Below are 23887 nucleotides of genomic sequence, written 5' to 3'. Positions count from 1 at the left end.
GATCAACCAGCTGCCTGTTGATCTTCTGGGGTTTGATTTAGCATGCCTAGTGGGGATGCACTAAATCAAATTGCATGGTGCTGCTGTCAGACCTGATACTCCTGGCAGCTGCAAACAGTAAGGGGTGTTGACGGGAGAGTTTCTCCCATCAACCTTCCACTGTGAGGATAGTGGCAAAAATTGATTTTACATACATCACTCCAGCTACTCAATTCTTGCAGCTGGATTTGCATATCTAAATCCATTTTACCTCCTAATGTAGATCTGGCTTTAGTAGAAAGGAAAAACTCTCCTGGATAGGACTATGAAATGTGAGGAAAAAAAAAAACTTGGGTAGCAGGTTTTACACAGTGAAAAGGAACAGAGAGAGAAAGAAAGCTTTTTTTTTCTCTCTGGTATAAAGAGCTGGTGACAAAACCACATCTAGTCCCAATTCAGAAAGCTCCTAGACATACACAGCATATTTCAGCAGACTCCTAGAATGTGCTTCAATAAATATAAGATAGAGACAAGACAAGGTGCTAAGCAGGTTTTTCTTCCCTTTTCAGAGATGATTCTGATCAGTGCATTCCTGGGCCTGGCTGCTGTGCTGCAGCAAACCACCGCACAGGTAGGACAAGAGCTGGGTGGGGAACATGTTTCCAATCTCATGAATATTTTGAGATTGCAGAATCACTAGTATCAGAGGGGTAGCCGTGTTAGTCTGGATCTGTAGCAGCAACGAAGGGTCCTGTGGCACCTTATAGACTAACAGAAAAGTTCTTCTTCTGAAGAAGTGAGTTAACTCACGGAAGCTCATGCTCTAAACTTTTCTGTTAGTCTATAAGGTGCCACAGGACCCTTCGTTGCTGCTACAGAATCACTAGGAAAATTGAAAGTGTCAAATATTTTTCCAACCAGATACAGAGAAAACATTTTTTTTCACGTCATTTGAAATGTTCCCCTTCAGTAATTTCAATGCTCATCATCTTGATTTTGATAATTTTATGGGGAGAGGCATAACATGTTAAACCTAGTTAAATCCCTAAAGTAGTACAAGCACTTAAATGAGATTAAGTCCCTTAAAACAGCTTGTGTTCACAGCAAACTAATGCTATGGCTCTCAACTTTCCCAAACTACAGTGCCACTTTCAGAGCCTGATTTGTCTTGAGTAACCCAGTTTTCTCTTCACTTAAACACTACACACTTATAAAATCAGACAGAAAAATACAAAAGAATCATAGAATGCTCTTACTGGAAAAATGCTGACTTCCGCCTTTGCACCATATAATAATAAAATACATCAGCTGGAATATAAACATCACAGTGACATTTCAGTGGATAGTAATTAACACTCTATCAACAAGTCATTATCTATATGAAATTTTAGCTTATACTGACTTATTGATGCCTTTTATTTTGCCTTTTGTAAATCTAGGAAAATATCTAGATGAGTAGATGTGCTCCCTGGAAAACATCTGCTTAGCTTCAGGGGTACATGTACTCCTGGTATAGAACCACTGAAGTAAAGGACAATCTTGCAAATACTTTCCCAATTTATTTTACGCGCATGAATAGTCCTCTCAGTAGCACTAGGATTACTTATGTGAGTAAAGTCAGGCTCATGAAGACTAATCACAGGACCAGGGCCAAAGACACTTGGCTGAGTGAGGTTTTAAAGGAAAAGTGGCATGAAGGACATGCAGTAATAGTGACTGAGCTCAGATATTCAGAACTGGGAAAACAGAGGGTTACAATGAAAACTGTTCTGTAGCTTTTTTTTGTAACAGTCACAGTCGTGAAGAAATGCTATAGAATACTAAAGGAACTCCAGGGGCACTGAAACCACTGATAAGGGAGAATGAAGTCTCTGCTCTCCAGCCTGGGCTGAAAGACAGCTGGATTTTAGTTCTAGTTGTAGAGCATGTGGCTTTGGCCCCCTAAGGTCATGTGTTCATTCCCTCTATTTGTTGGCCTTACAGCATTTTTGTATATTAGGTGAGCTTTCGTGGGACAGACCCACTTATTCAGACCATAGCCAGACCAGAACAGACTCAATATGTAAGGCACAGAGAACCAAAAACAGTAAGCAAGGAGGACAAATCAGAAAAAGATAATCAAGGTGAGCAAATCAGAGTGGAGGAGTCAGGGGGGAGGTCAAGAATTAGATTAAGCCAAGTATGCAGACGAGCCCCTATAGTGACTCAGAAAGTTCCCGTCCCGGTTTAAACCATGTGTTAATGTGCTGAATTTGAATATAAAAGCTAGCTTGGCTGCTTCCCTTTGAAGAATGGTACAAAAATTCTTTTTCAGTAACACACATACCATTAGGTCATTAATAGAATGTCCCATTCCATTAAAATGTTGACTAACTGGTTTGTGGGTCTGGAGTGTTTTGATGTCTGTTTTGTGCCCATTAACCCTTTGTCTAGGGGAGTTAGAAGTCTGTTCAATATACAAAACATCTGGGCATTGTTGGCACATGATGGTATATATGATGTTAGTAGAGGAGCATGAGAAAGTGCCCATGATTCTGTGAGTAACCTGGTTACTAGTCAACATTTTAATGGAATGGGGCATTCTATTAATGACCTAGCGGTATGTATGTTACTGAAAAAGAATTTACTCACCGTTCTTCAAAGAGAAGCAGCCGAGCTCGCTTTTATATTCAAATTTGGCACATTAACATGTGGTTTAAACCAGGACGGGAACCTTCTGAGTCACTATAGGGGCTCATCTGCATACTTGGCTTGATCTAATTCTTGACCTCCCCCACAACTCCTCCACTCTCTGATTTGCTCACCTTGATTATCTTTTTCTGATTTGTCCTCCTTGATTACTGTTTTTGGTTCTCTGTGCCTTAAATATTGAGTCTGTTCTGGTCTGGCTATGGTCCGAAGAAGTGGGTCTGTCCCACGAAAGCTCACCTAATAAACTATTTTGCTAGTCTTTAAAGTGCTACTTGACTGCTTTTTGTTTTGATAGTGTATAGACTAGCAGGGCTTCCTCTCTGTTACTATTTTTGTATATGTAAATGGAGGAAGACTTTCAGCCCATCTTCAGCAAACTTTTAAAGAGATCCTTAAAAGTCACATGGCTTCATTCTACAAGTTCTTTGTGATATATATATGTGCAGTGCCAAGCACAATGGGACCCTCAACCTAAGAGCAACTATGATGCAAAGGTATAAATTAATGAACAATACATTCAGTGGAGGGTTTTATCTCTGTCTTTGGCAGTACTATACTTGGTTCAATGTATTTCAAAAAGATTGATGGTCTAAACATTTTAAGAATAGATACTGCTATCAGTTTCTTTTTGTGCTCAGAAAGACTACACATGACGTAAGGCACGGCATAGAATAGAATAAACATATTAGAATCTGACTTGTAATTTAACTGATGATTGACTGACAGGGTCATTCTGATGAAATTAAGTTTATATTGGTTAAGTAAAGCAAGTTAAACATAATTAACTTGTGAAATATTTTAAAATGCATTAATTGGAATTGATTCCTATGTTTACATATAAAATATTTTAAACATTACCAAATGCAGGTAAAAAGATTGTAAGTTCTTTTAATTTAGATTTCAGATGTAGCTTCTCTGTCAACTGACAATGCAGATCAACAAAAGGAGATTGTGGACAAGCACAACACCCTAAGGAGAGGGGTGAGACCATCTGCTCGCAACATGCTAAAAATGGTGAGAAGCATTTTGCAGATCAATCTGTAATACATGCAATCCCTATTACTAATGGTACCAGAAAATTTGCAAGGATGCAGCATTTCATCTGGCAGAAAACATGCCATTTGTATACTTTCCTCGACCAAATATTAGAGAACATAGGAGTTTTCAAGAATAGGAGGCAGATTAGATAAGCCAAATCTAGCTACTCATGAACAATGACGTTCCTTTTGAAGTGAAGGGAAAAACCACTAGGTCTGGTCTCCCAGGATGCTCTACATACTCTCCACCTAGTTAATCACCCTGATATCTAGCCTCTTCCTCAGCTCTGCAGCTACTGAGCTGCTTCTTCTTTTATCAGACATACAAAAGAGAAGGAATTGTCAAGAAGATTTTAAACACTAAAAATGCCATTTCCAAGAGTAGGTTCTCTGCTGTGTCCTGTATTATGAATTACTAAGTGGTGCACATCTGAACATCTAGTGTTTCTCATTTCATTAAGGAATGGAGTCCCGAAGCTGCTGCGAATGCCAAGCGCTGGGCAAACCAATGTACTTTATCCCACAGTCCTCCAGATAGTAGGAGAACAGGTGAGTAAAGAATCAGTTTTAAATGAACTATAGGAAAAATTGTCATATAATGTAACCCAATGCATATCCAAGTGGTAAAAATATTTTGCTAAATGAATAACATTTATATCACTGGAGCATATGGATAAATCTAGTTTACAAGAAGACTACATGATATTTAGATGAAACCGGCTGTTTCAATTCAACCTTAAAAATATGAAGAATTTCCCAGAAATTACATAATTTTTATCTTTCAAAAAAAGTTTGGAATTTCTATATAGAGTCATTTCCTTCCAGTTCCCCTCCTACAAGTCCTTACTCCCTTACAGATCTAATTTAGGTTGAACTTCTCTAGTCCAGGACCTTTGTGATATGACTGACACTGAACCAGAGAATTCGATGAATCATGGGACCACAGAAAACTTGAACACACCCATGATAAGTGGTTGTCCAGTTAAATAAAATCATGGCAGATTGTGGATGTTGACAGACCAGACAATGCCTGACTAGGGCAGTTCAACCTGTAATATGTATAACCACTTTTTATGAAGCTTAATCCTTTTTAACAGGTGTTAGAGTGACGAACAAGGTTGTGTATTGTTATTGGAGTGAATGAGGACAATCAGTGGGACACTATCATACCGGGATATAAATTATATCGGAAAGACAGAACAGGTCGTGCGGGTGGCGGAGTGGTACTATATGTGAAGGATAATATAGAATCAAATGAAGTAAAAATCCTAAAGGAATCAAAATGTTCCATAGAATCATTATGGATAACAATTCATTCCTCTAATATGAGTATGGCATTAGGAATATATTACCGACCACCTAACCAGGACAGTGATAGTGATGCTGAAATGATGAGGGAGATTAGAGAGGCTATCAAAATAAAAAACACAGTAATAATAGGAGATTTCAATTATCCCCATATTGATTGGCTGCATGTCACCTCAGGACGGGATTCAGAGATTAAATTTCTTGATGCCTTAAATGACTGCTTCTTGGAGCAGCTAGTACAGGAACCCACAAGGGGAGAGTCGATTCTCGATCTAGTCTTGACTGGAACGCAGGATCTGGTCCAAGAGGTAACTGTTACTGGACCGCTTGGAAATAGTGACCACAATATAATAACTTTTAATATTCCTGTGTTGGGAAGAACACCGCAGCGGTCAAACACTCTGGCATTTAATTTCAAAAAGGGGAATTACACTAAAATGAGGAAGCTAGTTAAACAGAAACTAAAAGGTAGAGTAATTAAACTAAAATCCCTGGAAGCTGCATGGAAACTGTTTAAAGACACCATACTAGAGGCCCAACTTAAATGTATACCCCAAATAAAAAAACACAGTAAGAGACCTAACAAAGAGCCACCATGGCTAAACAGCCATGTTAAAAAGGCAGTGAGAGAGAAAAGGGCAGCTTTTAAAAAGTGGAAGTCAAATCCTAGTGAGGAAAATAGAAAGGAACATAAACACTCCCAAATTAACTGTCATAATGTAGTAAGAAAAGCCAAAAAAGAGTTTGAGGAACAGCTAGCCAAAAATTCAAAAAACAATAGTAAAATGTTTTTTAAATACATTAGAAGCAGGAAGCCTGCTAAAAAAGCAGTGGGGCCCTTGGATGATAAAGATATAAAAGGAGCGATCAAGGAAGACAGTGCCATTGCGGAGCGATTAAATGATTTCTTTGCTTCAGTCTTCACGGCTGAAGATGTTACAGAGGTTCCTAAATCTGAGCCAGCCTTTTTAGGCGACAAATCTGAGGAACTCACTCAGATTGAAGTGACATTAGAGGAGGTTTTGGAATTAATTGATAAGCTGAATAGTAACAAGTCTCCAGGACCAGATGGCATTCACCCAAGGGTTCTGAAAGAACTCAAATGTGAAATTGCGGAGTTATTAACAGTGGTTTGTAACCTATCCTTTAAATCCACTTTGGTACCAAATGACTGGAAGACGGCCAATATAACACCAATATTTAAAAAAGGCTCTAGAGGAGATCCTGGCAATTATAGACCGATAAGTTTAACATCAGTACCAGGCAAATTAGTAGAAACACTAGTAAAGAGTAAAATTGCAAGGCACATAGAAGAGCACGAATTGTTGGGCAAAAGTCAGCATGGTTTCTGCAGAGGGAAGTCGTGTCTGTCTAATCTATTAGAATTCTTTGAAGGGGTTAATAAACATGCGGACAAGGGGCACCCAGTGGACATAATATACCTAGATTTCCAGAAAGCCTTTGACACGGTCCCACACCAAAGGCTTTTATGTAAATTAGGTGGTCATGGGATAGGAGGAAAGGTCCTTTCATGGATCGGGAATTGGTTAAAAGACAGAAAACAAAGGGTGGGAATAAATGGTAAATTTTCACAATGGAGGGGGGTAACTAGTGGTGTTCCCCAGGGCTCAGTCCTGGGACCGATCCTGTTCAACTTGTTCATCAATGATCTGGAAAATGAGGTAAGCAGTGAGGTGGCAAAGTTTGCAGATGACACCAAGTTGTTCAGGACAGTCAAAACCAAAAGGGATTGTGAAGAACTACAAAAAGATCTCAGCAAACTGAGTGATTGGGCAGCAAAATGGCAAATGAAATTTAATGTGGGTAAGTGTAAGGTAATGCATGTTGGAAAAAATAACCCAAATTACACGTACTACATGATGGGGTCAAATTTAGCTACGACAGATCAGGAAAGGGATCTTGGAGTTATAGTGGATAGTTCTCTGAAGACAGCCACGCAGTGTGCAGCGGCAGTTAGTAAGGCAAATAGGATGTTAGGAATTATTAAAAAAGGGATCGATAATAAGACAAAAGATATCATACTTCCCCTATATAAAACTATGGTACGCCCACATCTCGAGTACTGCGTGCAGATGTGGTCTCCTCACCTCAAAAAAGATATATTGGCATTAGAAAAGGTTCAGAAAAGGGCGACTAAGATGATTAGGGGCTTGGAAAGGGTCCCATATGGGGAGAGGCTAGAGAGACTGGGACTTTTCAGTTTGGAAAAGAGGCGATTGAGGGGCGATATGATAGAGGTATATAAAATCATGAATGGTGTGGAGAAAGTGAATATAGAAAAATTATTTACCTTTTCCCATAATACAAGAACTAGGGGACACCAAATGAAATTGATGGGTAGTGGGTTCAAAACTAATAAAAGGAAATTTTTCTTCACACAGCGCACAGTCAACCTGTGGAACTCCTTGCCCGAGGCGGCTGTGAAGGCCAGGACTCTATTAGGGTTTAAAAAAGAGCTTGATAAATTTTTGCAGGTCAGGTCCATAAATGGCTATTAGCCAGGGATAAAGTATGGTGCCCTAGCCTTCATAACAAGGGCAGGAGATGGATGGCAGGAGATAAATCACTTGTCTTCTGTTCTCCTTCTCTGGGGCGCCTGGCATTGGCCACCGTCGGCAGATGGGATGCTGGGCTTGATGGACCTTTGGTCTGACCCAGTATGGCCATTCTTATGTTCTTATGTTCTTATGTTCTTATTGAGAGCTTATGATTGATTCAGAATGGGATCTTGAGCAAGCCCCTCGACATAAATACTTCTGACACTTGGGAAAGTTTGAGTCTAGATCCAAATTAGGCTTTGATTCTGATTTATGCTGCACCAGTCTTATGCTGGTGTAATTCCACTGATATTTATGAAGTTACTCCTGAATTCAGAATCTTTGCAAGAAAACACATTCTCCCAGTATTTTCATAAGAAACCCCAAGGTGGATTAATAAAAGAACCATGAAATGTAGACATAATTATGTAGGAAACCAAAATCCTGGGCCACTATGTGACTATTTTGGATACATTGGACAAGGAACTAGTGTGTGATGTCAACAAGTTTATTTGTGTTGATGAAAATATGTATCCAGCTGAGTGGATCCTTGTTTTTGGGATCCACTGGTATGTTCGTGGATCTGGGATCTATTAACTCATTGTTGCCAGGGAGGTTAAGATAAACATCTGAATTTTTGAATACTTTTGAGAAATAAAGATAACCTTTGAATCAGTGGGGTTTACCGAACACTCATGACTAGAAGAATGACAAAGGACAGGAGTGTAGAGTGTGAGTATTCAGAAAATAAAACAGATTCTTTCCACCAGACTCTCCTGAAACTTCTGAATATTCTACTGTTTCTCTTCACACAAGCATGCAAGAGCTTCTACATAAATCCCTTTTGTGAGGTTTAGTGAATGGTTTCCTTTCTACTTTCAGGGGTGCCCTGTGGTGAAAATCTCTACATGTCATCTGCACCTCATTCCTGGTCAGATGCAATTCAAGCCTGGTATAACGAGGTGGAAAATTTTGTTTACGGTGTCGGGGCAACATCACCAGGTTCAGTGATTGGCCATTATACTCAGGTAGGGACCATGACACAGTTTATTACATTCATGCTTTAACTCATATATTTGCCTAACCGCATTCCATGGATAGTAGAAATAGAAGCCTAAACATATTTTAAGGGCATAAACATCATGGAGGATTAGACTTATTTCAACAGGGCAAAAGTAATAGGATGAAATATAAGCTAAATATGTTGTGTAAATGTTATAACAAACTTGCTAACAGTGGGGTCCACTACATCAAGTGAGGTGGTGGACACACAATGGTTTGTATAGCTTAAAACTAGGCTAGGCCAAGTTCCATACATTGTAGGTTGTTATACAACTTTGCCAGAGAGATCGATTAGATAACTTCTTAGTGTACTGGTGGCAGAATCAGGCCCTATATTATAATCATCTTCCCTTAACTCTCCTTCACTAAGTTCTTCAAACAGTTACAAACTCACTGACATGCTAATTATAAATAAATCAAGCTAAATCCCCTACAGATGAGGTAAGAAGAAAGTATGAGGGAGACTTTATTTGTATTTTTAAATTTGGCATTTGGTTATTCCTGATATGGGGGTAGAGATAAGAATGAACAATTGCAGAGCTAATTGTTGGTTGGCTTATGGATGGTCTGCACACCTTTATTGTCTTAGATTTCATGGCCAAAAGGGGCCATTATCAAAGAATCATAGAATCATAGAACACTAGGACAGGAAGGGGCCTCGAGAGGCCATCGAGTCCAGTCCCCTGCCCCGACGGCAGGACCAACCACTATCTACACCATCCCCGATAGACATCTATCTAATCTGTTCTTAAATATCTCCAGCGAGGGAGATTCCACAACCTCCCTTGGCAACTTATTCCAGTACTTGACCACCCTCACAGTTAGGAACTTTTTCCTAATGTCCAACCTAAACTTCCCTTGCTGCAGTTTAAGTCCATTTCCTCTTGTTCTCTCCTCAGAGGCCAAGAAGAACAAATTTTCTCCCTCCTCCTTATGACACCCTTTAAGATATCTGAAAACCGCTATCATGTCCCCCCTCAATCTTCTTTTTTCCAAGCTAAACAAGCCCAATTCTTTCAGCCTTTCTTCATAAGTCATGTTCTCCAGACCTTTTAACATTCTAGTTGCTCTTCTCTGGACCTTCTCTAATTTCTCCACATCTTTCTTGAATTGGGGTGCCCAGAACTGGACACAATATTCCAGCTGAGGTCTAACCAGCGCAGAGTAGAGCGGTAGAATGATTTCTCGTCTCTTGCTCACAACACACCTGCTAATGCATCCCAGAATCATGTTTGCTTTTCTTGCAACAGCATCACACTGTAGACTCATATTTAACTTGTGATCTACTAGAACCCCTAGATCCCTTTCTGCTGTACTCCTTCCTAGACAGTCTTTTCCCACTCTGTATGTGTGAAACAGATTATTCCTTCCTAAGTGCAGCACCTTACATTCATCTTTATTAAACTTCATCCTGTTTACTTCAGACCATTTCTCCAATTTATCTAGATCATTCTGAATTATGACCCTATCCTCCAAGGTAGTTGCAACCCCTCCCAGCTTGGTATCATCTGCAAACTTAATAAGCGTACTTTCTATGCCAATATCCAAATCATTAATGAAGATATTGAACAGAACTGGTCCCAAAACAGACCCCTGCGGAACCCCACTTGTTATGCTTTTCCAGCTGGATTGAGCACCATTAACAACTACTCTCTAGGTGTGATTAGCCAGCCAGTTATGCACCCACCTTATTGCAGCGCAATTTAAGTTGGACTTGCCTAGTTTGTCGATAAGAATATTATGCGAGACTGTATCAAATGCTTTACTAAAGTCTAGGTATACCACATCCACTCCTTCTCCCTTATCTACGAGTCTCGTTATTGTGTCAAAAAAAGCTATCAGGTTGGTTTGACATGATTTGTTTTTTTACAAAACCATGCTGGCTGTTCACTACCTTCCAAGTGCTTGCAGATGACTTCCTTAACTACCTGCTCCATTATCTTCCCTGGCACAGAAGTTAAGCTTACTGGCCTGTAATTTCCTGGGTTGTTCTTATTCCCCTTTTTGTAGATGGGCACTATATTTGCCCTCTTCCAGTCTTCTGGAATCTCTCCTGTCTCCCATGACTTTCCAAAAATGAGAGCTAACGGCTCAGCTACCTCTTCTATCAGCTCCTTGAGGATTCTAGGATGCATTTCATCAGGCCCTGGTGACTTGCAGATATCTAATTTTTCCAAATGGTTTTTAACTTGTTCTTTTTTTATTTCAAAAACTAACTCTACCCCTATGATGATCTAGTTTCACCCATTGTGTGTAACAAACATTGGATAATGTTATCTAATGATTGCTGCACCTTATCCAAAAATTGGTGGTTGAACCAGCATATATCTTGTTGTGTATAGCTGTGTCTACACATGCACGCTACTTCGAAGTAGCGGCACTAACTTCGACGTTAGGCAGCGAGACGTCGAAGTCGTTAACCTCATGAGGGGATCGGAATAGCGCCCTACTTCGACGTTCAACGTCGAAGTAGGGACCGTGTAGACGATCCGCATCCCGCAACGTCGAAATTGCCGGGTCCTCCATGGCGGCCATCAGCTGGGGGGTTGAGAGATGCTCTCTCTCCAGCCCCTGCGGGGCTCTATGGTCACTGTGGGCAGCAGCCCTTAGCCCAGGGCTTCTGGCTGCTGCTGCGGCAGCTGGGGATCCATGCTGCAGGCACAGGGTCTGCAACCAGTTGTCGGCTCTGTGGATCTTGTGTTGTTTAGTGCAAGTGTGTCTGGGAGGGGCCCTTTAAGGGAGCGGCTTGCTGTTGAGTCCGCCCTGTGATCGTGTCTGCAGCTGTGCCTGGCACCCTTATTTCGATGTGTGCTACTTTGGTGTGTAGACGTACCCTCGCAGCGCCTATTTCGATGTGGTACCGCGCAACGTCGAAGTTGAACATCGACGTTGCCAGCCCTGGAGGACGTGTAAACATTATTCATCGAAATAGCCTATTTCGATGTTGCCTTCATGTGTAGACGTAGCCTATATGTCCTGATTTAGAACACTTGGTGACTGACTATTGTGTTACGTGGGTTTCATGTCCATTGCATCCTCGATGGTTTTCTATGAAGAACGAATAAGTCCATATGAAAACAACATTGTGTTCTGTTTTCTTTCCCACAGGAATTAACATATTCTGCCCCACCACAACATAAGATAAAATGCCCAAATCTCAAATTAATTATAAAATGTTCTTTGTATATTTTATTATATTAAAATATGAAACTCTTCATAGTCATTCATGTGTTTACTCTTCTGTCTTCAGATGGTTTGGTACATATCTTACCAGATTGGATGTGCAATTGCCTTTTGTCCTGAGCATCAACTCAAGTACTATTATGTTTGCCATTACTGCCCTACGTATGTATGAATTACAGATTTCATTGATTATGGAATGCTTTAGTGCTTTAACTTACAGCATGATTCAAGAATCTTTTAAGTACATTAAGCAATTTTAGCAGAGTTATGGTGAGAGGGGAAATTCAGGAATAATGGCATGCAGAAACACACATTGAAATTAAATTTTGAACTAAAAATGCCTTCCCCCAACCCTGTAATTGCCCATGGAGTTCATCTTTGCTTAATTATCAAAGCATTTTTCTATAAAAATGTGGTAAGTGAAGAAAGAAGATTCTGGTATTTCCAGCTAGTAGGGGTCTGCAAGAAACTGTCCATATGCTATCTTATCCAAGAATAGCCTCCTGTTCGGTTTATTGCACCTTCCTCTGAAGTTGCAGTACAGATCACCTTTTGCTTTTTTTCAGGAGGTATGTCTACACTAGGAACTAACTTCGAAATCAATTTTGAAGTTAGGCACTAGTTTGAAGTAGCCAGCAGAGAGTCTACATATATTTTTTTCCTTACTTTGAAGTTAACGTCGACGTAGGGCACCCAACTTCGAAGTTATTTTTGTAGTGTAGACGCAGCCAGGGTGGCACATAAGAACTTGCCTGTATCATGAGCGATCTATCATTGACAATACAACCAATGCGTACAATTTTCAGAGCAGTGTGGGGGTTTTGTCAATGTACCTTTATTTCAATTCAATATTTACAAATTGACATTTGAAATTATGATTTGACATGTAGTAGAGTAAGAGTGTGTCTGCACTGCAGCAGGGGTGTGACTGCAGCTCAGGGAGACAGGCTTGTACTGGTTTCCTTTTAGCTAGCTTGCAAAAAATAGCAGCATGTGTGCTAGACCAGAGATCATCTCAGTCTGTATGCCTGCTTGGCCACTCTGGGCACATATTTATATAGACTAGTCCTAGTTTGAGGGTGTCTGGACAAGCTGCAAATCACACCCCTGATGGCAGATAAATACCATCCCTTGTGTGTAAATGAACATGTGTTGTAAACTGGCTTTGCGTTTTATAACTTTGCATTTTATGCGGTTTGATGTTACCATTTTAGGGGGAATTACGCACACCTGATAAAGACACCTTACAAATCAGGGCCACCGTGTGGAGACTGCCCTAATGCATGTGAGAATGGACTATGCAGTAAGTTTTAGCAGTATTTAAGTACGGCAGTGGCAATGTTGTCACTCATTAAAACAATGTCCAATTACCTTGGAGGGAAAGTGTTGGGAAATTATCAAGTCAAAAATCTGCCTACAAAACCTGACTGCAAAGCTCTTACATATGATAATTTTTAGGTGTGTTATGTAAAATATGAGCATTTCTTAGAGACTCGTGTAAGAGAAGTAGGGCGGGGCTGTGATCCTGTTAAGGACTGTCATCATGTTCTCATGTCTCCAGCAGAAGAGAAGACTGAGAATATGTGATGTTTCATTATAGGACTTTGTCTTTATTTGTACACTAATAAAGGCCATGTGCTGGGCATCACACACATAATTAAGTTCTTTCCAAATTTAAGGTCCATTTTTGTCAATTTCAGGGTCATAGGAATTTAAAATAGCAATTTTCATCATTTCAACAGTTTAAATGTGAAATTTCAGTGTTTAAACTATACCAGTGGGGGTTGTAAGGTTATTATAGATGGTGGTCTGGTACTGCTTCCCTTACTTCTGTGCTGCTGCTGGCGGTGACTCTTCCTTCACAGCTGGGCATCTGGAGAGTTGCAATATCAACTCCGATGACACTGCAAAAGCTGCCACTCTCCAGCCTCTCAGCCCTGAAGGCAGCACAGAAGTAAGGGTAGAAATGACACCCCATAAAACAACCTTTCAATGCCCTTCAACTCTTCAATCTTCATTTCCGGTCAGGACCCCCAGTTTGAGAAATTCTGGTTTCTCCCTATGAAATCTGAACGCACCAGACCCTTTGCCTCTGAGGAACAAATTTCTTCCAAGACTGAGCAGCGTGTGTCTCTTCACCTCTTCTAGCTCCTAATGTGCCTTCCCAGGCAGACCGAGGTGGCTAATCTCCCCATCTCTCATGTGGTAGATTGACTGTGCCTTTTGCAAATAACCAGAGTCATCTCTGTGCATTAAGGACTACAGAATGTACATGTTTGCAAATCTGGATAAGTCATTCTTCAGGCAAAATTCTACTGAGAAATAGAGAGAATTGATATAGTCTTATTCAAATGAATCTGACCTCCAGACCTGACTCATTCCATTTTGTAATTCTATTATAATAAGCTGTGTTAAAAGAAATTATTGCTCCACCTAATAAAATCCCTTAAACCAAATGTACAGTTATCCTGGTAGCTGCCTACCACTTGACTTGAGAACACACACACAAAAAAAAATTCAACAAAAGTAAAATTACAGTGAAAAATGCTTATTCAGTTGAAATATGCTTTAGAGGAAACAGTGTTGGGCTTTTTTTTTTGTCTTGTTCCTCTTGTTAATGACTAATCTCATGCTCTGTTTCATTTTCAGCCAATCCTTGTAAGTATGTGGATAAGTACACAAATTGTCCTGATCTGAAAGCATTCCCTGGATGCACGCACTGCTGGATTCGGAATAATTGCCCTGCCTCCTGCCTTTGCACCACTGAGATAAAGTAACAGTCTCCAATTCCTCTCTTCGTGGTTATTCTTTTTAGTGACAGCACCTTTCAGAAAATTGGGGTCACAAATTGCAGCCCTTATATAGGGAGTCCTATTGATGACAATGGGATTAGTCATCTGAATGACGGCTGTTGAATTTGACATTTCCTCTCATATTTTGTCCTGCTTTAATTTTTTGGTTTAAAGTATAGTAGATTTTTCTTCCCATCCTGAAATTCAGCAATTTGCACACGATACTCATACAGTGAATGACAGAGATTTCTGAATCTCTATCAACATCAACTTCATCCTTTACAAAATAATATCTAAAGGTCACATCCTGCCAAGATATACTTGTAGAGTCCTGATTCTGAAAACAATCCCATTGAGCCGGACTTCTCCATCATCACTCATGTTGAGAGCCACCTTAGTCCACAATTACTGGGATCAGTGTCTATTCTTGAAAGTCACTATCATACAAGGAAGGAAGGAAGGAAGGATTGAAGCATGTTTTCTTTATAACAACTTGAGTTCTGTCACCTAAATTACTTTCAAATTGTTTGTCATTTCTCTATTACTCATTAAATGATCCATTTAATTCTGCATAACTGGTTTTGTCTTTTATTACATTTACCTCATATAAAATACTGTTTAGCCATATTTTATAAGTGTAAATCTGTATCAGAATTCTTTTTCCGTATTGCCTTGATGTTACAAACACTCTTTGACTGACATTCCTGGAAACGCTGCAGAAGATCTATAAAACCGTTTTATATTTTGAAGAGATGACATTTTTCTGATTGAAATAGACAAAGAATGAAGAGATGAGAGAAGAAATTTAAGTTACTGAAAAATAAAAAAGTTCCGAGGCTCACAGATAAGGGTCAAGTGGAATGTGGAAGGTCTTTTTCTCTAAGGAGGCGGAATTTTATTAAGAATGAATTCAGACTTCTCTCTCATTTGTACATGCAGTCGGGTACATACTCCTTTTCCTTCCACCTCCCTATCACAATGAGTGAGTGTTATAAATAATACAATAGCTGTCTTTGACCTTTGGGGAAGAGCGGTTGCATTGGTCAAAGAGGCATGAAATAAACATCTAGTTCCCATGTCATCCTGTTAGTTCTACCATGATATGACTCCTCCTCAGACTGCCATTCAATGCACCTCTCTGGCTAAACAGCTCTGACTCACCAGAGCACTAAGCACCTGTTTAGCTTCAAATAGATGTTTATGTCTCTTTGCCATCAATAGCACTTAAAAAAAAGTTTGCATTTGAGCACATGGTTAAGTGTTGTGCTGAATCAAGGCCAAAAGCATAAACACTGAAAGGACTGTTCATTAATTTCACACTTGTGGCAAAGGTATTAGTTCTGCATATGGATATTGAACAGCCCAGGGTGTGGGGGAGCAGGAGAGAGTCACAGGACAGCCACCCTCACTTCTGTGCTGCCTTCAGAGCTGGATTCTCAAAAAACTGTGGATCTTCCTCAACTACCAGAGGTTCCTGGACATGGAGTTGGGCCAGAGGGCCCTCCCCTCCCCCCACAAAAAAAGCAGTTGTGCAGGGGATGGACAAGTGCTGTCCATCCGCAGCCACCCAAAGCTCAATGTCCCATGGGGGATGTAGGTCCCTGCCTTCAGTATGACCTGCAGAACCACCGAGTGGTAGCCCTTCCTGATTATAAAGCATCCACCACTGTGCTCTGGAACACAGATGGGGATGTGGATCCCATCAAGGGCCCTGAAGCAATCAGGGAACCCCATGGTGGCAAAGCCCACTGAGGCTGTGTCCAAGTCCCCGACTTGGATGACCCTCTGGAACAGCAGGGCATCAGCGCGTGCACCATCTGTGGGGAGAGGACTTAGGCACCCATGTTAGTGAGCAGGGTGCACCTGCCCCTCCCCACTGGGCCCCTACCTCCCAGCGGGTGCATGCCCAGGCCTCCTTACCTTCATCTCGACAGCCCCAACCCTGGCCTTGCCCACCCCAAACTTGTGGCCCACGGAATGGTAGCTGTCTGAAGCAGACAACTTCCAGACAGAAATCGTGACCCTCTTCTCCACGGAAGAAGAGGTGGTGTCTGCATCCGGGTGTCCTGGTGCCTCAGAGAGGGGTTGAGCCACTGGCAGAGCTCCAGGAATGTCTTCTGCCACATGCAGCAACGAAGGGTCCTGTGGCACCTTATAGACTAACAGAAAAGTTTTGAGCATGAGCTTTCTTGAGCACAGACTCACTTCATCAGATGCATCTGATGAAGTGAGTCTGTGCTCAAGAAAGCTCATGCTCAAAACTTTTCTGTTAGTCTGTAAGGTGCCACAAGACCCTTCGTTGCTGTTACAGATCCAGACTAACACGGCTACCCCTCCGATACTTGCCACATGCAGAAATTTTGCAGCCACTGGTCATTGTCTCACTCCCCCATGACCAGGTGGTCCCACCACTCAGTGCTGGTGGGGTGGCTCAGAGCAGGTGGAGCACCTGGCAGTGGAGGTTGGGTGGCAGAAGGGCCCAATGTTCTGGGGAATCCCCTTCTGCCCCTGGGGAGGGTCCCCCTTCCAGGAGCTGCTGGCCTGCCATCCGTGTGGCGCTCAGCAACACGCCTGCTCCTAGGGTGGCAGCCTGCAGGGTGCTGCTCTGGGTCCATGGCTGTGGCCACTCTGCCTGTGGGGCTTTAAGCAGCTCCACAGACCTTGTGCTGTGCAGGCCGAGTGTGTTTGGGAGGGGCTGTGAGCCGATGCCCAGGTGCCAGCTAAAGGTCTGGTGGGGCAAAGGGGATGATGCCACACCAGCAGCTACGCTAAGCAGCCAGGGCAGGCTGGGTTCTTTGGTTTGTGTTTAGTTCGGGTACAGTAGCAAGAGGAAAATTACACTTAGAGAGGCTTTAACAGTTACTTTTTATTTATACAAAGATAGAAACAACTTAACTAAGACAAATGATTAAAGTACAAGTTAGTACTCGCAGTTTTTAAAGGGGAAACAACACAATTTAACTTAAGAAAAGTTTTAGACAAACTAGCTAGCTTAAACTAATACAAGTAATGTGTACACAAGAAAGGCAAGTTGCAGGTGTGATTTTCACCCCTGCCTCTTAGAGCTGGTGGAACCAGAGTCTTTCCCTCAATTCCTATAGGAAAGAAGTGTAATACAGGTGTAATTCTTACCCCTGCCTCCTAGATCCGGTGTGACCCAGAATCTTTCTCTCAATCCCTCGGGAAGAAGTAGATACGAACCAGGCATCCCCAGTCTCAGGAGTTAATTCCAGACCTGACCAGCAGGTGTAGGTGATTGAAACTCAAAGGGGGGGTGGGCTGCCAAGCCCCTTTATACCCCTTTTGTCACGTAGGCTTCTTCCTGGTCTCAAGTGGCCAATTGGGAGGAATATGTTTGAACCCCAGGTTTCCCAGGGAAGGTGCAAGGCTCAATTTGCACCTGTGAATTGTGGACAATTGGGCACCTTTGGAGGTGATGGGCTGGGGGGGTTCCCCATTCTTCCTGGGGAAGTGATCAAGGCGTGTCAATTACCGAGATCAGCCAGAAGGCAGCCATTAGCTAGCCCATTCACTGTCTGTTTTTTGTGTATAGTAGAGAGGCTGGGAGAGACAGCACACCTGAGTTCCCAGGACATCAAAGGCTACCTGTCTCCCCTGCTTATTTCTCTCTCTGTCTCTCCCAGTGGGGGGGAGAAGAAGAAAAGGCCAAATGGGGGGTTCGTGTCTGGCTACAGGGGCCCTTTAAAGGAGCGGTTTGCTATTGTCCCGGAATTGCATCTCTGCCCTGTGACCCCCTCTGCAGGCTTTCATGGCCCCTTATTTCAAAAGGGGCCGCTTGTGTGTGTGGATGCTTCAATTCACTGTCCTTGCAATGTGCCGCATCGCTATTTCAATGTTGCACATCGACAGCACCAGCCCCAATGGCTTTGTAGATGCTATGGTTCGAAGTAGCCTATTTCGGTAGCGCTACTTCGAAGTAGCGCTCTAGTGAAGACATAGCCTGTGAGAAGTATATCTCCAAACAAGCCTACAAAAACCAAAACAAATACAGAATTGGGACTACTTTCTGGAAGGCACAGTGGCAGGAGGAAGAGACACAGTGATTCAAATTCCTGGAATAATACTTCAAATGGTAACTTCTAATAATAATATCACTTTGGGGAACAAGCAAGTGATTTAAGGAAAGAGTGGAAACTTAATTCTGGAGAGAACTGAGCTGTTAAAGTCTGTGATAGTGTTATTAAAAACTTATTGCATTCTTTGCAGTCATTTAGGAAAAATGGGCCCTAATCCAAAACAATGTCTCTAAATAAAACATGAAAAAAGATAATCTGGTATAAATCTGGATAAAGTAGTCAAATTTTCTAAAAGACAATAAGGGGCTACTATTGGAACTTAACTCTCCCAAACATATGAAAGAAAATGTAATCTATGTAAAATTAGTTAAAGTAATGCAAAAGCTGTTAAGGAAAAGAGAATATATGCTCATATCTGTATGTCTGTCTATGTTTTTTAGGCACTAACCACCACTGATGTTCTGTAGATTTGTGAAAGTCTGTTTTATAGGTTTAAAATGAATTGGGTTTATTTCTTATTGTTTTAATAATGCCATTTCATTCAAAGTTGCAAAACTTACAAGACACTTTTTGCCAGACACAAAAAAGACACAAAAAGGAGCAAAGATGGGCTGTGTAACAACAGATGATGAAACAAATAGGAAAAAGTGTGAACTGCCCACAAATGGCATTACAAATGATTGCAGATAAAGAATAGGCCTGGTCATCAACTAGCTAAAATCAAAAACCTCAGCTTACGATTCTCCAAAAAAGGTGGGGTTAAGAAAGAGTTAAACCTGAGAATAAAAGGTGAAAAGTTAACCCTAAATAGGGGGAAAAAATATGTATGCACAGTGCTGAACTCTGAAAACAGAGACAAAAAGGGGTCTGATTTAAGAACATAATTAAATTTAAACTTATGCAAGGATCTCAAGAAGGTATCAACGCACTGGCCTCAATGATAAATTGTCTAAATAAATCAAAACAAAGAGCAGTCAAGTAGCACTTAAAGTGCTACTTGACTGCTTTTTGTTTTGATAGTATATAGACTTAGCATGGCTCCCTTTCTGTTACTGTCTAAATAAATGGTATGGTATAGCAAGATGTTTATAAACACACACATGTAAAAGATTTAATACTAATGTTAACACTGGAATTGATTTAATGTTCCTGAGAGACCTTGGCTGGCGAAGCAGAAGAAAGTGGCAGCCTTGACCATGAGATGGTTGACAAAAGGAAGAAAGAACAGTAGAAGAATACGTATCCTGAACTTCACAAAGTCAGACTTTGACTTCCTCAGGGTACTGATAGGCAGAACCTACTGGGAGGCTCATATGAGGGTGACAGTTCTGAGTATTTTAAAGAAACCTTATTGAAGGTTCAGAAACAAACCATGCTTTGAGCTGGGGGTTGGACTAGTTGTTGTCCTGGGTTCTTTTCCAACCATAATCTTCTAGGATTCTAAGATTCTGTGTCTCCATCGCCTATATATTATATTTAGAGAGTCATCAGAGAAGGGTAAAAACATAGAACATGTCTACACTTGGCCAAAATTTCCAAAGAGCCATGCTAGTGGCCAAATCAAAGAATACTAATGAGGAGCTGAAATGAATATTCAGCAACTCATTAGCATGCTGCTGGCCGTGGCACTTCAAAACTGCCCCATTTCGATTGCTCGTGGCTCGTCAACATGAGGCCCTTTTTGAAAGGATCCTGCAAACGTCAAAATCCCTTTATCAATGGATAGGAATAAGGGGATTTCAACATTTGTGGGGGTCCTTTCAAAAGGGCCCCATGTAGATGATCCACATGCAATTGAAACTCAACACTTTTGAAGTGCCGTTGCAGGCAGCATGCCAATGAGATGCTGAATATTCGTTTCAGTTCCTCATTAGTATTCTCTGTAGTATTAGCATGTCCCTTTTGACATTTTGTCCAAATGTAGACACAGCCATAAGGAAAGTTGTCAGAAACACAGCTGATGTGCTGCCTGTAGTGTTATGACTGCAAAGCTGAAACTAACAGGAAAGTGAGGCTTTGCACTGGGTGGAGGAAGTTCTGGATGTCCAAACATGAAGGAACAGGAGACCATATATATGTATATATGGAAACAAGGTAGGCTACAGTTGAGTAATATCCAGTAATAGCCAAGTTAAAAAGGTTAAAAATAACCACTAGGTTCAAGTCTACCTGTTGAGCTCACCATCTCTCAGTACATACCAATTTAACTCAAATACACAAACGATGGCATATTAATGGGACTATAGATATATTCATGATAGTTGAAAAATTATGGAGAAAGGAGACAGAAAACATTTTGCTTCTTAGTCATAATTAAAATTTTCTAAAAATAAAAGTACAAAAGTCAAAGTATCTTTAGTCAACATCTACTTCACCCACAAAAGAAAGGGGAACTCATATTTGAGACTTAGATTTTTTTTAATGTTCTCCTTCATTGACTGTAAGAATTCTGGATTGCTGGATTACTCATCAGTAATTTCTCTATCTCTCTCAGACACACATACTACAAAAGGCAGGCCAAATGCACCTTAACGTGAATTACAAATTTGGCAGTGTGGTTTAGTGTACTGATAGACTAAATTGAAAAAGGTCACAAAGTGAAGATGATCTAGATTGTGTCACTGTCACAATGCACACAACCACAAGGCAGACACTAAGCGGGTGGATATGTCTCAAAATATATTTGTAAACAGGAAATCATTCCACACAGATGGGTTTCTCATGAGGTCCTACAGAGTTCAGCTATGGGGTCTGTGCTCTTTAATAATTTATTAATGATTTTGTAGAAAACATAAAACGATTACTAATAAAATTCACAGATGACAAAAAATAGGAGTGTTAATTAATGGAGAAGATAAATTGCTGATTCACAACAATATGGATCTTTTGGTGAGCTGCATGCTGTCAACACATGTTCCAAACAGTAGAAAAAGTTGGCAAACCAGCCTGTCTCAAACCAATGCATGCATGCATGTTCTGCTAATTTTGCTTTTAAGCAGTAAATTGAGTCTCCTAGCCAGAAGGGTAGACATAGTCCAAACAGATGAGGAAAAATAACAGGAGAAATATTTCTTCATTGTTTTTCCCCACGAAGTCTCAGCTCAAAATGTGTTTTGAAGAGGGGGACAGACACTACAGAAAGATGGGACAATGACTCCAAAGAAGGTTTTTCCTCCCTGCTCTTCAATTCATGGCAGCAGAAGGAATAAAAGAAGGTATTTGTGGGCTCATGAGAAAAGATGTCCTGCCCTTAGAAATCTGGCTAGTTAGACTGAAGAGCTGTGTCTACACGTGCACGCTACTTCGAAGTAGCGGCACCAACTTCAAAATAGCGCCCGTCGCGTCAACACGCGTCAGGCGCTATTTCGAAGTTAACTTCAACGTTAGGCGGCGAGACGTCGAAGTCGCTAACCTCATGAGGAGATAGGAATAGCGCCCTACTTCGACGTTCAACGTCGAAGTAGGGACCGTGTAGACGATCCGCTTCCCGCAACGTCGAAATTGCCGGGTCCTCCATGGCGGCCATCAGCTGGGGGGTTGAGAGATGCTCTCTCTCCAGCCCCTGCGGGGCTCTATGGTCACCGTGGGCAGCAGCCCTTAGCCCAGGGCTTCTGGCTGCTTCTGCGGCAGCTGGGGATCTATGCTGCAGGCACAGGGTCTGCAACCAGTTGTCAGCTCTGTGGATCTTGTGTTGTTTAGTGCAAGTGTGTCTGGGAGGGGCCCTTTAAGGGAGCGGCTGGCTGTTGAGTCCGCCCTGTGACCCTGTCTGCAGCTGTGCCTGGCATCCCTATTTCGATGTGTGCTACTTTGACGTGTAGATGTTCACTCGCTGCGCCTATTTCGATGTTGGGCTGAGCAACGTCGAAGTTGAACATCGACGTTGCCGGCCCTGGAGGACGTGTAGACGTTATTCATCGAAATAGACTATTTCAATGTTGGCTGCACGTGTAGACGTAGCCAAGAAACGATGAAGTGGGAATCTTTGCTGGAATCTGGTGGGTTTGTTATGTTAGCAGTAGATTTTTAAGGTTAGTTTCTTGTAACTGTTTCTACCTGTGTCCTGGATTATTGTATTCTCTTAAAATCTACATCTTTGTAGCTAATAAAATTATTTTATTATCGAACACAGTGTGTCTGAATTGAAGTGTTTAGGAAACTCCATTTGGGTTGGCACATTATATGCATATTACTTCGGCTGAAGAAAAGAGACTTTATATAATTCATATTATTCAAGCACAGCCTAGGGCATACAGGACATATATATCTGTTGGGAGATCTAATTTAAAATTGGGATGTGTTGGTGTCAACCTGCAGTATAATCATGTCTGGTAAAAAGCAGGGTGTGGTTTGCTGGCTGTAGCATGCACAGACATATCTGGTAATGACTTGCATGCCAGAGGCTATTTGTGGGCAGCTCAGAATAGAGTCTGCAGCTGCAAAGCTGTGGAAAGGGCACCTCAGATCATGAGTGACACAACTACTCATTAGTCTGGCTTGCCTTGTGGTGTGTCATAATGAGTCTGTTTGTCTCTTATTTGCATTTCCATTGTCTTTTAATGTTTTCTGGAAATACATCTGAGATGGCAGAACCACATTTCTTCACTCCTACCTGGCATATATAAATTGAGAATATAATTTCCAATGTATTTTTAATTTTGAATTTGTCCTTCACACAATAATATTAGTGTTTTGAGATTATTAGTTTTCTACTGAGATATTGTGTGAAACTTTTTAGGTACAGGTTATGAAATTAGTGAGTTGGAGGTACTCTGAACTGGATGCTCACCACCAGTTTCACTAAGGCCTTGCCATCTTGCATTAAGATCACCACTTAGCATTGTAATTAATCATTGTGATGTCATGCTGCTATATATTCTGTCACCAGCACATCAGTTTGCAAAGTTGAGTGTGTTGCATTGAGGACTGGTTAAATATTTCTAAATGTTATAGTTTTGGCAAGTAGCCTAAATTTTGAATTTCAATATGAGAAAAAAATATTTCATTTTATGTGATGTTTTTCCTTGGTTTTCCTTGTTTGACCTGCATATGGGGATGGACAACACTTTCTAAAAGACAAAAGATGGCATTGGCATTAAAAAGACAGTAAAACTACCTTCACAAAGATATTTCAACTCTCCTCCAATTCTCAAAAAGCGACAGTGAATTTATTTTAAAATAGATCCTTGAGATTATGAACATAATTTCCTCTTAAATCTAGTGCATTAGTGGCCAGCTTCTAA

The 23887-nt window shown here is 41.1% G+C and overlaps 1 protein-coding gene across 1 annotated transcript; it reads left to right on the top strand.

Annotated features, from left to right (window-relative positions):
* Window positions 1-550: 550 nt before the first annotated feature.
* On the top strand, window positions 551-14595 carry LOC142010614 (cysteine-rich venom protein latisemin-like). Its single transcript, XM_074989012.1, has 7 exons — window positions 551-610; window positions 3568-3684; window positions 4169-4256; window positions 8456-8601; window positions 11886-11980; window positions 13033-13121; window positions 14468-14595. The coding sequence occupies exons 1-7, from the start codon at window positions 551-553 to the stop codon at window positions 14593-14595; spliced, it is 723 nt and encodes a 240-aa protein (XP_074845113.1).
* Window positions 14596-23887: the final 9292 nt, after the last annotated feature.

This window comes from Carettochelys insculpta, chromosome 3 (assembly GCF_033958435.1).
Source record: "Carettochelys insculpta isolate YL-2023 chromosome 3, ASM3395843v1, whole genome shotgun sequence".
Classification (NCBI taxonomy): Eukaryota; Metazoa; Chordata; order Testudines; family Carettochelyidae; genus Carettochelys; species Carettochelys insculpta.
Note: the sequence above shows the minus strand (reverse complement) of the source record. Positions and strands in the feature narration are given on the sequence as shown.

Excerpts from the sequence above, each read along its gene's own strand:
- LOC142010614 (XM_074989012.1), top strand. The coding sequence starts at position 551 with ATGATTCTGATCAGTGCATTCCTGGGCCTGGCTGCTGTGCTGCAGCAA. Across the intron at positions 4,257-8,455 it reads TCCAGATAGTAGGAGAACAG|GGGTGCCCTGTGGTGAAAAT; the intron begins GTGAGTAAAGAA and ends TTCTACTTTCAG. Across the intron at positions 11,981-13,032 it reads GTTTGCCATTACTGCCCTAC|GGGGAATTACGCACACCTGA; the intron begins GTATGTATGAAT and ends TTACCATTTTAG.